We start from the raw sequence: 16,506 nt of genomic DNA on the forward strand, positions 1-16,506 counted from the left end.
TGACTAAATGCCAAAGATACAAAAGATCGACTCGCACCCGAGTCAAATAACACTAAAGCAGGTACAGAATTCACAAGGAAGGTACCTATGCATAGCATAATATAAGCATAATATCTCAACACCATAAATAATAATGAAAAGGAAACGTACCAGCCACAACATCGGGTGCAGCGCGGACCTCTTCCGCAGTCAGCTGGAAGGCTCTTCCCCGAGCCCTCGGTGCCTCGGCCTTCACGGGCCAACTCTCTGCAGCAGTAGCTCTGATGGCGGCGGGAGCAAACCCCTGAGATGCTCCGCGCAGCAGCGGACACTCTGCCTTCCGGTGTCCGGTCTGGTTGTAGTGGAAGCACACTGCAAATCCCTTGGGGCAATCCTTGGCCATATGCCCCTCCTTGCCACATTTGTAGCAAGACCCTGCCCGACAGACTCCATCGTGACCCTTGCCGCACTTCCCAAAAGTGCGGCCCTTCTGGCTCCCGGGTCTAGGATCAGCGGGCTTGGCCCGCTTGGCTGCCGGTTGGGACTGTGCCGGCCGCCGATCCCTCCCCAGAGACTCCGCCTCCTCCCTGGCCTGAGTCTCAAGCTCAATCTCCCTCTTCCGAGCATTTGCCTGAAGCTCGGCAAATGTCCGGTACGAGGAATTCGCAGCGAACTCCCGAATCTCCCGTCTCAGAATGCTCAGGTAACGGCTCATACGTGCCTGCTCGGTGGACACGTGCTCAGGGCAGAACATCGCCCTCTCATGAAACATCCTCGTAATCACTGTAACTGACTCGGTACCCTGCTTGAGGGTCAGAAACTCCTGTGCCAGACACTCCCTCTCCACCTGAGGAACGTACTCATCTCGGAACATGGTAGTGAACCTCTCCCAGGTCACTGCCGAAAGCTCAGTCGGTGTGAAGTGCGCAGTCACAAACTTCCACCAGTCCTTCGCTCCCAAGCGAAGCTGGTTCAGCGCGAACCGAACCTTCAAATGCTCAGGGGACGAGCAAGTGAAGAAGCATCCCTCCATATCAGATATCCACCTCATAGCTGCCACCGGATCCTGCGTACCATCAAACTCTGGTGGCTTGGTGTTGCTGAACTCCCTAAACAATGTCGCATCACCTCCCTGGGGTCTTGCCGCAGCAATCGCTGCGGTAGCCGCTGCAACCGCAGCCTCAGAAAGAGCGGCATAGCGCTCGTCAAATGTCTCAATCAACGCAGTCTTAATGGACCCAAACATCTCTGGTAACTCAGCTCTGATGACCGCAGCCACCTCCTCATGAATGATCTGTCGAATCTCCTCATCGCTAGTCCCGACATCCTCCGGCATGTGACGTGTCCTCACCATGATCAACCTCTGAAATACAACATGCGATAATTAGAATTCACTCGAACACTCTTACATTCGACAATCCACCCCTCCTTGACTCTTGGCATCCCAAGATTCTTATTTGGACTGTGTACCGCACCGGTGCTTTCAGTAGTACGGGCCCAATACTACTGTCCGCACCGTCCCAGTACACACCCCAAATCTTCCTCTTCGGATCCCAATCCACAAGTACTCTATTATACTGAAATCACTCTGTAACAGGTCTCTCACAAAGCTCTAGCTGCTACCTAATTACTCTCAGCATCTCATAGCAGCTCACCATTCCCTAGGCTAAGGCATCACGAAACAGGCCATCCTAGTCCTATCAGCAATACCTAGCCTACTCAAGCATGCAAACACATCGCATTAATAATTATCACGTAATAAAAGATATTTTGGGAATTCACCGTTCGGGCGCTGGCTGATCGTACACACGTTTCTTCCTGGAAAATCTCTGACTCTTAGAAAATTTTTGGTTTTTATTTTGAAAATATCTCTTTAATTCCTCAGTTTGAGTTCAAATACCCCGAAGGTGTACCCGAATCCCTCAAACCAAGGCTCTGATACCAATTTGTAACACCGAAAATTTTAACCAAATTTTTCAATTTTTATAAAACATAATTCTATCAATATTCATTAAAACAGTCATTTTAATTGTCCAACAAAAACAATACAAATCCCAAGATCATAACGTCAAGCTCCAAACGTGTGTGTGTACGGATCAAGCCGGCGCCTTCCCGCGGTCGTCACTAGTACCTGAAACAAATAACATCCACACTGTAAGCACAAGGCTTAGTGAGTTCCCCAAAATACCACATATAACACATATTAGCCACTCTAGGCTATAACTCTGTGGGTCCGTGCACCCAAACTCTGTGAACCCTCAGGTTCTAACTCTGATAAACATGCACCACATAAATCACATAGATATCATGCAGTACAACACATAACGTACATAGCATACAAATACCCCATCAAATAGCTCTGGTTACCTACTCAAGGTAAAGTATAGTGAGAAGACTCACCTCGCGTATCTCGGTATCTCACGAATCCTGGAAACCCCTCGTGCTCGATCCTCCGAGCTCTAATCCTCCTATAAAATTATACGTTTCTAATTAACACTTTATATCTCTAAGGTTGACTATCTATAAGAAGTCAACACAGGTCAACTTTGGTCAACGGTCAATGGTCAACTCTGACCGGACTCGGCGAGTCTAGACGTTTTCACCTACCCTCTGAAATCCTCTTACTACACGTCGAGTATCCCTCCCTTTACTCGACGAGTTTCACCTGAATGAATCGCGGGGCCACCCCGACTCAACTCGCCGAGTCTCAAGGACAACTCGGCGAGTCCAAGTTTGACTTAGTCCACTCGTCATCCCTCTCCAACTCACCCTGACTCACTGAGTCTACCCGTGACTCGATTGGACCACTCGCTGAGTAGTCCCAAGGCAACCTTCAAGCTACTCGCCGAGTCGGATGAATAGACTCGGCGAGTCCATGCCATGCAACCACTCAAACTCGCTTCTAAGGTCAGATCTGCTTCCAAAAACTATAGATCTGGCCTCCCTCGACTGATTCATCACGTAAAGCTCCTATCTTGGTGCTCATAACACACCCTATAGCTCAATAATGGAGTTTTGACCTAAGGCATGAGGATTCCAATCCAAAGCCTCCATTGATCCCCAAAAAGCTTGGGTAAAGGGACACTCTGGACCTCTAAGGGTCCAGATCTATGGTTCCAACCTCATAAGGGACCAAAAGGACACCAAATCTTGCCATAAAAGGGTTCAACAAACCCTAAATCGCAACAAGCTTCACTAAACAGAAAATGGTCCGAGATAATACCTCTAGAGTGATGATCTAAGCTCCAAATCCACGAAATAGCAACCTCCTTTGCTTCCTCTTGCCTAGGATCTCCTTCTTCTTGCTAAACAACACACACAAGGTCAAGAATGGCTCCCTTCTCTTCACAAATCGCTCAAGAACACTAGGGACACTCACTGAGGGTTGGGTGAGCACAAATGACGGCCATAAGGCCCTTTAAATAGGCCTCAAACCCGGAGATTTAGGGTTTCATTACACAGCGCAGACTCGCCGAGTCCATATCCTGGACTCGTCGAGTCCAGGCGCGCACCAATGTTCAATTTCGCGTCCCTACTCGGCGAGTCTGAGCTCCAACTCGCCGAGTCCCTCTCACAATATAACAAAAAATTAGATTACAAGCTACCTGGTAAAAATCCGGATGTTACATCAAACCTCGAGTTTTTTGAATTCATGGTCCTTTTGGAATGGTTTGTATGTGAAAATAGTCCCTCTGAAAATTGAAATGACTATAATACCCTTGGGGTATTTATTTTACATTTTTCTTTCATTTTTTTAAAATTTATTATTTATTTATTCATTTTAACAATTAAAAAAATAACACAGGACCCACTTCTCTCTCTCTTTCTCTTGACACATGGTAATACACTTACGCACACCTATTCTCAATCTCTCCAGATTTTTTTTGGTTTTTAATTTTAAACACACACAGTGCTAAGAACAAGTGCTCAAGAACAAACACAATGCTTAAAAATCGATTCATATGTGTATGTTTTCGTTTTCGAAATCGATATGTGCGTGTATGAATCTGAAATCCACCATCGACTCTTTCCTCCTCTCTTGCTCCTCTGATTACTTAACATCTGCCCATCGCCTCAGGTAGATTACGTTCTTAGAGATAACCCTGTAAGGGAGGTTGCATTAGGGTTTTTGCAAAGGATGTCTTCGGAAAAGGAGGGAGAGGAAGTCTTTGTGGGTGTTATGTGGTTGTTCAATGACGAGTGGTGTTGCTCATGGAGGTTCCATATGCTCCCACTACCCCAACACAAACAACATCGACCCTCCTCTATCGATACCATCTTCATTATGGTCTTCAGCCTCCTCTACTGCTGCCATCTCCACTGTCTAAAAAGCCCCTTCGGTACCCCCCCAAGCATCTTCCATCGATAGAGATTTAGATTAAGTGAATGCTGGAAGTGATCGATCTGAAAATTGGGTCTACTTCAGCGGGTTTTGTAAGTTGAATCAAATCGATTTAGCCAACTGGAAGATAAGCTACTGGAGGATAACTGTAAACCTATGGGGATTACTTACATAATTTTGATCGAGGCAACCATTTTTAACGGTGGGATTACTGAAGCAATGAATGTGATTTAGGAATTTTTTATATGAATGTGATTTAGGAATTTTAATCGAGGCCACCATCTTCAACCCGATATGAATGTGATTTAAGATTTTTGAAGTGATTTGGCTATGAAGGAGATAGGGATTCTTGGTCGTAAATGAAGGAGGAGGGGTGAAGTTTGTAGAGAGAGAGAGAGAGAGAGAGAGGTGGGTCTTCTTATTTTTCTTTTAATTAAAATGAATAAATAATTATTAAATTAGAAAAAAAAATGAATTTAAAAATGGAAAATAAATACCCCAATGGCATTACAGTCATTTCACTATTCACATGGACCAAAAACGCAACGAAACTAGCTCAAAATGACCACCAATCCAAAAAAGTTATGGTTTGAACTAAAACCCTAAAAAAATACATACCACAGGATCATTTTTACAGTTTTGTCTAAATAATGGGTTAATGGGATAAAGGACCCACATAACTCATTAAACTAAACTCTCGATATATGTTTGTAAGTTGTAAATAAAGGTAAAAATGTCAAAACAAATTTTAAATTGAAGAATCAAATAGACAAGTGAAAATCGTTTTTATTTTGTAACATTGTTTTCGAATTTGGGTTTGGTTACTTTTTATTATTATAATATATGAATTAAAAACATCACTTTATAGAAGAAAATATAATAATTAAAACTAAAACAATAATTTATTATTGTGTCAAATGACAACATATTTTCAAATTTAGAAAAATACAAGTAATATTTTTAACTAACAACTCCAACACAATATTTGTAAAGTATAAAATAGCGATTAAACATTGATAAAATAAAACAATTGCTAAATGGGTATCTCTGTGTGAATGTAACCACTTTGCATTGGGTCACTACAAAATGGGCCATTTTCCACAATGAGGCTGAGAAAGTGAGAAATCGCTGTGAAATGGGCCAATTTTTTAATATGTAAAATGGTCATTTGAGAAACTGAAAATCCTTATATTTATAATACGAAATTTGAACTTAAATTTAGGGTTGAAAGAGCTTTACATTATAATATCGTTGAAAATAATAATAATAAAAAATTGGCTTTTATGGGTAGGACATTTTGCATGGGCCATTGCGAAATGTGGAAACCCACAGTAAAAAAAGTCTTATATGATGTCGTTTCGAAGCATCTAAGGTCCTCTATTTAGGCTTCTTTGAAATTTGTGATTATTAAATAGAAAATGCTTACTTTTGCTTATTTCTTTATAAAAACGGTTATTTTGAAATATTTTTTCTTAAAAAAGGCATCATGTATAATTTCAAGCAGTGATTAGTTGATTACTAACCCACAAAAGTGAAATATTACGGATCAAAACGTTCTAAAAGATTACCTATTTAAAATAATGGTCAATCAATATTAATGCAAATAGCACGTAAAATGAATATATTTCGAATTTTCGGTCAACTTCTAATTTAGGAAATTATCTTGTCAAGGCTATCAACAAAGACCGGTTTCCAACAAGTCAAATTCAATTTTGAGAGACAAAGATTTCTTATTTAATATATAGAATGTGTATTTTTTAAATGAAAAAAAATAATAATAATAACTTTTATGTGAACATTGACCCATTTTTAATGCATGAATCATTCTAGACAACCTAACTTTACTCCTTATCCAATTGATGATGCAGCCGATAACACCTTTCAAAAAGATTTGATATTAACATTTTCACATATCTTATAAGCTAAACAGATAATTAAATGTCTAGAAAATATATTGTTACAAATAAAAATATGATTAATCACAGAATGGTCCATATGGTTTGCTTAACTTCACAGTTTCAATGCAATTTTCAAAAAGTTGATACAATGCGTACGTAATGTATGCTATTATAAGTAATGATGAGTTGTTGGTTTATTTAATTGTAGTAGTGAATTGACATTTTTTTAATATGATCTGGCAATCTATCTATCTCTTTTAATAAAAGGGTATAAATTTCTTCATTTTATCATTTTTTTTTATAGTTTTTAATTTCTTTTTTCCTACTATCTAAAAATGATATATGTTTTTTTCTATGATTTTATATTTAAATTTAACTTTCTTCTAAATCCTTAAAATTAACATTATTAATAGAGATTTGAAGTTCAAATGTTTGGTAATAAATTGCATGATCCTTGATAAAAAGAAATAATAAGTTATAAATAATCTCTAATTCCACTCATTTTGTTCATTTTTTTAGATTTTAATAAACACCCTTTTATAAATTTGTTTAAATATGTTTGTTACAATTGTTATCTATTTTATTTTAATTTATCAACCGTATATTATACAGGTTATAACTTAGTTATCAAATATAAAATAAAAGTTGGTTTTATGTTTGTGTCAAATGATAATAGATTGTTTCAAAAATGTTAATTTGGTCGTCAATTAGTTGCGTGAATTAACCAAAATTAGGTCATCACAATAACCGAAATAAGACATGAAATTTTGAAACAACAAACTCTAAAAGTGATCATTTCCAAATAAGACAACTATTACTTCCTTGGATTAAGACCTTACTTCATTGGCTAAGACATTCATATGTTGTTCTATTTCTCTTTTATTTGGCATCTCCATCTGCAAGACTATTAGTTATTGTAGATAAAATGAATTTAGAAGTAATATAAGAGCATAAGTCATGAAACATATTTATGATAGCCAATAACATGCATAATGGCGTATTAGTAATTTATCATTTCCTACTAGTACAAGATTTGTCCCTAATGTTCACAAATCACAACAAATTGGTCATTCCAAGGCTTAGTTACGTCTACTAAAGATACACATGTACTATGAGGCACCCTTTTTTATTTGGTCTACTAATGATAACTAGAAAGTTTAGTTTTTACTAAATATTACAGCTCTCAAAAAGGCAATTTGAAACAACTTTTCATCAAATCCTTCTTATTAATCCCTATAGTACTCCAATGCATAAATAATTTTCTTGAACCTACCATTTATTAGTTTGGAGTTGAATATATCACACATGATATATTCAAGAAAACATCGAAGTGTGATCTACATATTGCAAGTATAAGATATAATCTCACTCAACATTTATATCACCCACATTGTGAAATTCACTCATGTGGACCTCAATATCATCTACAAGATTTTGTCATCCATAATAAAGTCATTATACTACTTGACCCACCCTCACCTATGACCTAGATTGTGCTTGATGAGTCATCTCCATTCATATCTATTGCATCCAAGTGTTCTTCTACATATGCAATGTATTATGATGCTATGTTGATCTTATAAGCATCCTCAATGTTACCATGGTAAGTTACATGTTGTACCCCACAATCAAAAAAATGGATCAAGGCAACCCAATGCAACTTTATCAAAATTTAGGGGTCGTTTGATAGTTGCTGACTGGGTTAGAAGCTGACTGGGTTAGAAATGCTGATTGAGTCCATATCTGACTGAGTTTATGTTGTTTAATTATTTATTTGAATGGTTGTGCTGAATGAAAAAATAACCATATTACCCTTGTGTTATCTTTTGTGCTGGATAAAAAAAATTATAGAAACACAAATTATCATATAAAATCCAAATTAAACATACATCAATTTTGATTTCATACAAATAAATTTTAACAAATTCACAGCATATAACACTTTCTTATCTTAACAAATTTTGATTTCTTATCTTAACAAAATTCACAGCAAATAACACTTTCTTATCTTAACAAATTTCATACAACATAAATTTTGATTTCATAGAAATAAATTTTGATCTCATAAGTATATAACACTCTCTTGGGCATTTTGTCAAACACGTTGTGTGCACAACTTATCTCCTCCCTTCTCTAGCGGATTTTAGAGTGGCATTGCTCCAAAAATAGATTTACAAACAGATGTACATTCAAGACCATTTGAAACAAGACAATGGAATCAAATCAAGATTCTATATTTTTAAAACCAGTAGATTTCTGCACTTGGGTAAAGTCATAAAAAAAAATAAAAAATAAAAAATAAAAAATAAAAAAAAACGTTACCTGCAGTAGAGAGAATGGCGCAGGAGGTGCAGATTGAGGATGGCGCTGTGTAATAGTCGCCGGAGAAGCTGTTGGCGACGGAGGCGATCAGCAGCAGGTGTCGCTTTTGTGTAGGTTAACAGCGAAGGAAGCTGGAGGTGAGCAAGGGTACGCTTCTTATCTTATTTTCAGTCAGGAGTTTTTTTTTTTTTTTTTTTCTTACCGGGTAAGTGGATTGGCTGACCGAGGTTAATTGGAATGCTGACCGAATCAGCTATATTTTGTATTTATCAAACAGCTGACTGCTGACCGAATCAGCAGTCAGTACTGACCGGACCTAGTAAGTTTCAGTCAGGAATGTTTTTTTTGCTTACCAGGTAAGTGGATTGGTACAGTCAGGAATTTTTTTTTTGCTTACCAGGTAAGTGGATTGGCTGACCGAGATTAATTGGAATGCTGACCAAATCAGCTATATTTTGTATTTATCAAACAACTGACTGCTGACCGAGTCAGCAGTTAGTACTGACCGGACCCAGTAAGTTGAAATCAAACAGGCCCTTAGATCATCTTGCACCATTGGTATAGGTGTATAAACTATAAAGTAGTCTTATAATGTTAATGAATTATAACTTTTTATTTAGCCTTTGTTTAACCAAGATCAATTACATTCACAAATAACCAAAGACTATGAGTTGAATTTACGTATGAAAAATCATATGCAATGTATTATGATGCTATGAAATAAGTTTCCAAGATAACTTCTAAATGCACAAATATGAATTTTGAATGCTGCTTTTTGCTTCTGCTTATACCAATTACCAAATACCAATTACAACATTTCAAGTACATCATAAACCCCTCTTGCTATCAAAATTCACTTTACATGGAACACCAAACCAAACTCCCTAAAACCCCAATCATCAAGTCCTATAAAACTTCAATTTTTTTTCAAATGAAAAAACAAAAAACAAGAATCAAGAATCAAGATAGTCAACTCTACCGGTCAACTCAAGCAACTAACTCAAAAATTGATCAAATTATCAGTTACATGAGAGGACAACTTTCGCCTTTTATATCTCCCCCTTCCTATCAAATCAAAAAAGATACCGACTTTAGATGATTTACACTCAAATCCAATCCACCACTTTTGTAACACTTTATCATCATCAAGATTCAAGATTCAAGATTTAAGATTCAAGATTCAAGATTTGGGTATTTGTTTTTGTTGGTTTGAAAAAGGACTCGATGTTTGTTCAGTAGTTATTAGGCCAGTTGATTTGGGTAGGCTGAGGTGGTGGCTGTTGTTGCTGATACATGCTGGATGTGGGTCCCACCATATCAACACCTCCCGTCATTGTCTGAGGCTGGTGGAGGAGTGGGTGGAGGGATGTGGTGGTTACTGGTGGTGCAGGGTGGTGATAGATACTAGCAAATGTAGGCTGTGTTGGTGTATATGCAACTTGACCTCCTTGAGGAAGATTATAAAAAGAACCAGAAATGTCTCTTCCAGGAGCTGTAGCAATCCATACACCTGGATTTTCAGTCTACAAACAAAAAATATAACAACACATCATTTCCGGAATTACCCCTGGGTCAAATAAAGTCAAAGAAACTAACCTGTTGCCCTGTAACATAGACATTACTTTCCTTAAACTGGGGTCCACCAAGATCTTCATTAGAAGCCGAATTACCACCCTGGGTCGACCCAAAATGCCCATATCCTTGACCCGGATTTCCGGAATTACCCCCGGGCTTATATTGCTGACCTGGATATTTACCAGTTGCCACTGGTGGGCCTGGGTACATATTCCCACTTTGCCCTTGTTGTGGGAATCCACCATTACTCAAAAACTGATGAATAGCTGGAGGTGGAATGTAAAATGGTGAAAAATAGGGACCATATGGGATATAATTTGGAGGGTAATGTGGTAAATGTAACCCTGTTGGTTGTCTGAACACAGGCAGTGGTTGCTGAGTCACTGCTATTGAACTCTGCATAACTTGTGTTGACATTAACGAGTTCCCAACCTACAAATTCACATTTATAGCAACATATCAATTTGCCCTTTATAAAACCTGAAATATATATATATATATATATATATATATATATATATATATATAAAGTATTTTATAAAATCTATAATGCAGACCTCTTGAGAAGATAAAACTGCAACATTTCCATTGTACTTAGGTGGGGCCCCTGGCCCTGGTGGATGAAAGGGTGACACCCGCCCATCATTATCAGGGGCAGAACGGTAAAAATGAGGGTAGTAGCTCGATGGATCAAACGGTTGTTGAACCTGTTTTTTATTAAATAAAAAAAATTATACATAAAAATATAAACTTTGTATAAAGTTTTCAAGATTATTGTCATTTTGTTAAATACTTACAACAAAACTTGGGACACGAGAAGGTTGGGATTCGGTGTTTTCAAAAGGTGCAATGTGGGTCCCGATTATTGGAGGCATGAAGCCAAAACTAACCAGTGGATATTGATGACCTGGCGGAGAAGGCTCTTGTTTGGGCTCGTGGGCCACACTTGATGACATGTCACCTTCGGTTGATAAGTTTTCAGATGGACGATCAGGATCATGATCATCTACATCATCAGCAGTTACAGTTACAACTGTATCTTGTTCATCTATATGTTCAGTGATTCCTTCAGAAGGGTTGGAAACAGGACACTTGTCACTCACAGGATCATTCAAAGAGACTGAGTTGAAATCAAAGCTTCCAAAACGAAACCCTAGTTTTTCAGCTTCAGGAACATGAAGGTGGTTTGGGATTATAACATGTTGAGTGTCCGGAATGTACGATTCCGATTCCGGTTCTGGTTCTGGTTCCTCTAGCTTGATCTCCTTTGGGTCCGGAATAGTGGATTCCGGTGTTAACAAAGAGACAGGTTCGACTGGAATAACGGGCACCGGAATGGAATCAGAGGTTTCAGGGTCTTGAACTTGAACAGGAATAGGATTTGTTGTTGGTGGTTTTGGTTTCCATTCCCGTTTGATTGTACCAACAGGAATCCGTGAATCCTGTGATGGCATAAGAATTGGATCTGAAGCAGATAAATGAGCATCAGGGACAGAAGTAGTTTTCTCAGAAACTGGAATATCAGGGGCAATATTGGAAGAACTTGAAACCATGGATTTCTCTTTATTCTTCTTATCATGAGTTGCAGGTATGATTACACCATCATTTGCACCTTGAAGGATTTCATTTTCCTTTCCAGAAACAGCATTCCTGTTGCTTCCTGCATCTAGATTTTTGAAAAACAAGAGTAAATGGATTGTTGTTTATCCATAAAAGCGAATAAAAATACTTCAGTGTGTGAATTACCATGAGAATTATGGCGTGATGAGTAGGCCCCACTTCCACGACCTCCTCTATTCCCCCTTCCCTGCATTCCAGGTTTCCATCTAGGCTCTGTAGATTCTTTGATGGGATTCTGTAAAACAGATTGTAGATTGAAAGTAAAAAACACAAATCGTAAAACAGTTCTTCAAGAACACAAAAGAAAAGGATTTATAAGGTTATTCAGATACGGAAAAAATGATCTTACCTCTTTCTTTCGGTCGCGTTTCCTCCTTACTTCATGAAATGGATCTGTGCAAAAATGAAGTAAAGTATAAACACATTAAACACCAATTCAGCTGTGGGGGGGAATCAGAAAATCAAAGAGAACTTCAAAAACGACTCTAACCCTAACGAAAAGCATACCACCAATTACAGGATAAATAAAAACGAATTTTTCAGCACCAATCAGATAAAATACACAATCAATAGCACTTGGAAAATCAAATCAACGAAAATGACAAACATGTAAAAGTCACAAAACGAGGGCAACATCATGGATCTCGTAGCGAAATCGAGAGAAGAAAGCCTACCCTGCAAAAGGAGCTTCTGGGTGGTCTCGTTTGGATCCATGGAACACTCTTTAAGCATTGCATATATCTCATCTTCACTATGATTACCCGTGATCTCCTTAATGTTCTGGATCGTCTTTCTTACGTTGTTTGGAATGGAAACCCTAACCCCACTATTCATCTTTCCTTATTTAACACGAACAGTAACAAAAGCTCTTCAATTTGTGTACCGATATATCAATAACTTTACATATAGATATGGAAAGGAAACGACCGAATAGAATGCTTAGACAGGAATCAAAGAAATGGGGAAGGAAGAAGATGATGAAGAAGAAGAAGAAGGGGGAAAGATAGAGACTTTGGTTAAGGGTTTTTGAATTGATCTAATTTTGTGTTTAGAGAGAGAAAATAGAGAGAGAGGGCGAGAGAGAAAGAGGGGGGAGAAGAGAGCAAAAGGAAGTGTGTTCTGCAGTGTAGGGCTTTTCACTGTGATTTTTTTCCTTCTTTCTTTTTTAGAATTATTTACAGAAATGAATTTTCACAATTAATCATTTTTGGTCCTCGTGTCTGTAGTTGTTACATTAAAGTCCTTTGGATTGAGTTTCGTAATTTATGTATTAGATACTTGACACGTTATCATATTATGTTTTCTATTAAAAATTCATCTATATTTTACTTAATCGAATTATGTAAGTTTAGACTTTAGAGCGAGAAAACAACAAGAGGTATTTTCCACATAGGGACCAAAAAGTAACTATTTAAATGCTTAGGGTTATTTTTGAGTGTTTAAATATAAAATACAACCATTATTTGTTTCTGAATTTGGATGGGGATATCATTTGCCATATGTTTTCCACCATCCTTGACTTTGAGTTTTTTGAGTCAATTATATAAATAGCCCCTCATGTATCTCGATCATCAATTTTCGTCCATGACTTCTGATTTTGGGTTGTAATAAAGATCTTTAAATAGTTTTATGTATTGTTACGTTACCTTTATACAAGTATAAAAGTCATGTCATATACGTGTTATTACATGTGTATCATAGTTGAGACTCGTAGGAGTATTTCATGCACCAATTATGCATAAATACCACACCTTTAGCTATGTATTTAGAAGTTAAAACTATGCATTTTTACTTAGGTGCTGTTTGTTTTTCTGAAGCCAAAATGTCTGCTGTCTGCGGACCACATCTGCAAGCCTCTGCAGCAGAAGAGGTGGACCAAACCTCTGCAGTCTGCAATAAGAAGTCTGTTTGTTTTTTAACATCTGCAGACTGCTGAAATGAACTGAATTTTAAATAAATTGATTTTACAAACTTAAAATGTTTTCTCAACACAAAATTTTAACAATAATAGTCGTACAACATTGGAAAAAAAATTCATCCATACACAAATCTAATTTCAAAAGGTATTGTAGCAAAAATTAATTTAACATCATGCATATTACAAACATTTCAGCATAAAAAAAACAATATATAATAACTATTTTCAGCAACATTATGCAATTTTCATAACTATTTTCATATTTTCAGCATTATGTTCATACTTTTATCATGAAAAAATTTGATTTTCAGGCGTATAATGACTATTTTCAGCAACATTATGCAATTTCCAACATTAATTTCATATTTCCAGCACTATTTTAATACTTTCACCAAGAAAAAAAAAATTTGATTTACAGCAATGTTATGGAAGTTCCAGCAAAATACATCCAAGAAACGCCATTTTCAGCAAGATTTAACAAGAATTTTAAGCAACAAGAAAAAATTTCAACATAACTTTGGGATTTCCAACATCCAACAAGAAATTTAACCAACAAGAAGCAATTTTCAGCAAAAATAAATAACGAATTTCACTAAATTAGATAGTTTTCCAGCAAGGTTAAGCAATAATTTCAAGTTAGAAGTAAAAAAAACGAAACAAAATGTGCAAACTTGTTCGTCTTCAGTGGAGATCGGAGAAAAGCAGTGGCGGCGGCCGACGGTCGTGGTTTGCGATCGGAGAAGTCTGCGGCGGTTCTGATCGGTGAAAAAGAATGGTGCTTTGTTGCTGGAGCGAGGCTAGGCTGCGTCGAGGGGGAAGCTTCGAGGGTGTGAAGTCGAAAGAAGATGGAGGCGCCGATAATAGAATAGAAGCGTGTTTTATTTTTTTAGGTTAAAAGTATTTTGCAGACCTTAGAAGTGGTTGGTCCATGTCTGTGTGGTGAAGACCTCGTGCAGACATTTTTAGATCTGCGCACTTCAAAAAAACAAACGCATTGCGAGGATGTATGTCTGCGCGTGGTCTGCGTGGCGCAGACAAAAGTGATTTCGCAGATCTTCAGAAAAAAAACAAACACCACCTTATTTTCGATTATTTCTAGCCTATAAGAGGAACGCTTTTATTTGCATACTTTATAATGTTTTTCAGGTGAAGATGAGGATGCGCTATGAAGGTATCAAGGGAGCCCCAAACAAAATTTAGAAGCAAATAAAACCGAACGAATAAGTAGAAAAATCAAGACGGACCAAAACAATGGTTTTCACATAGGGCGTGTGAAAATAGGCATAAAAATCACGCGGGGCGTGTAAAACCCAAAATCAGCAAAATTCAACATTCTACTTCTAGAGACTTTCCGATCATAACAACATACTTTCCTTCCACATTGGGTGTATGGAATCAGTGGCGGACCATAGTGGTTCCTCAGGGGTCCCGGGCCACTGCTTCGATGCCGGCACGTAGTGTAAAAAAAAATTAATGTTTTTTCTATTGGGTGCACCGGCTTAAAACACGAGTGACACTACTAATATAGATTTATTTGAAAAAAAAATAGTGTCACCCCTACGAAAATGTTCTACGTCCGCCACTGTATGAAATTAGCCTAAATCCACATAAGGTGTGTGGATCCTCATAACTGGTTTTTTGGCAGTTTTTCCTAATGACTTATTAAGGGATTTTTAGGGTTTTTTGACATTATCTCTCATTTTAGACGACTTGTAGGCAACTCTACCAGAAGTTCTTGCTAGGTATCATTTGGATATCATTTGAAAATAATTTATTTCATATTTCTAAGCAAGCTAAATTATCTAATTGCAAATTTTGTAATTGTTTTGTGAATTAGACTACGTAACAAGCATTAAATTGATTTCCATTAAAGGAATTTAGTGCAAGTCTTATTCACACACTCTTACACTTTCGAGCTTACGAGAAGTATTGGGCGTTGTTGGGAACATTCACATTAAACTTATGTAACACTTGTTTTCCATAATAGATCGGTTGAGGGTTTGGAAGGATTAAAGGTAAGGTTTTTAGGAAAAAACTTGTGTCATGACGTGATGAATATAGCATCACGGCGTGACATGCCAATTAGATGATCACGTTTTCGGGATGGCTGTCACGACGTGACGAAAGGTTTGTCACGATATGATAGCAGCTGTAGCCCAAGCCCATGATCTTTAGGGTTTCTTCCATATTTAAGCCCCTAAACTTAAGGTTTAGGTCATCCTCTTCAGCCTCCAACCGTTTTCAACGAAAACCTAGCCTCCATTAACGAGTTCTTGAGCTTTTGGTGGTGTTTGGTGTCTTGAAGGAGAAGGAATCATCCCTGGTTCATATATCTAGCTTGCAAATCTCATTATTATCTTCTAACACTTAATCTGGACCTTTGTGGATATTAAAGCTCCAAGCATTATGATTCTATGTTGCTAGATCTAGACGTTTATGCATTATTCTCCATGTTTAGACTAGTCGGAGTGTTGGGATTCCATAAAGTCGGCAAGTTTATGAATCCTTAGATTTCATTTGTGGTTATATGTGCTAGATCTGAAGTTTAGTAGAGTTTTGAGCTCATACATGAGGTTTTGACCTCTTTTTCATCATTTTGTGACCTGATTTGAGCTTAAAACTTGCATAGGGCATGCATGTCTCTAAAGCAGCAATTTTTATGTCTCATTGGGGTGTAATGAGGCCTTATAGAAGAGATAAGTGTGTGGCTTAATGGATTAAATTAAGTTGTTCAAAAACAACTCTAACGACATGACGATATGCTACCACGTCGTACGTTTGAAGTCCTCGCGACTATTTTTTCCGGATGTTCCCACGATGTGACCAAGAGTCTCCTACGTTGTGATGAGGGT

The 16,506-nt window shown here is 37.6% G+C and overlaps 1 protein-coding gene across 1 annotated transcript; it reads right to left on the reverse strand.

Annotated features, from left to right (window-relative positions):
* Positions 1 to 9,296: 9,296 nt before the first annotated feature.
* Positions 9,297 to 12,865, reverse strand: LOC145015201 (GBF-interacting protein 1-like). The gene is made up of 7 exons (XM_078973646.1): positions 12,411 to 12,865; positions 12,086 to 12,129; positions 11,863 to 11,971; positions 10,914 to 11,782; positions 10,674 to 10,823; positions 10,138 to 10,548; positions 9,297 to 10,064 (listed from the first exon to the last, which is right to left on the reverse strand). Exons 1-7 carry the CDS (start codon positions 12,568 to 12,570, stop codon positions 9,774 to 9,776), a joined length of 2,034 nt encoding a protein of 677 aa, XP_078829772.1. The 5' UTR covers positions 12,571 to 12,865; the 3' UTR covers positions 9,297 to 9,773.
* Positions 12,866 to 16,506: the final 3,641 nt, after the last annotated feature.

Source organism: Lactuca saligna, chromosome 9 (assembly GCF_052625555.1).
Source record: "Lactuca saligna cultivar CGN05327 chromosome 9, ASM5262555v1, whole genome shotgun sequence".
Taxonomy (NCBI): domain Eukaryota; kingdom Viridiplantae; phylum Streptophyta; class Magnoliopsida; order Asterales; family Asteraceae; genus Lactuca; species Lactuca saligna.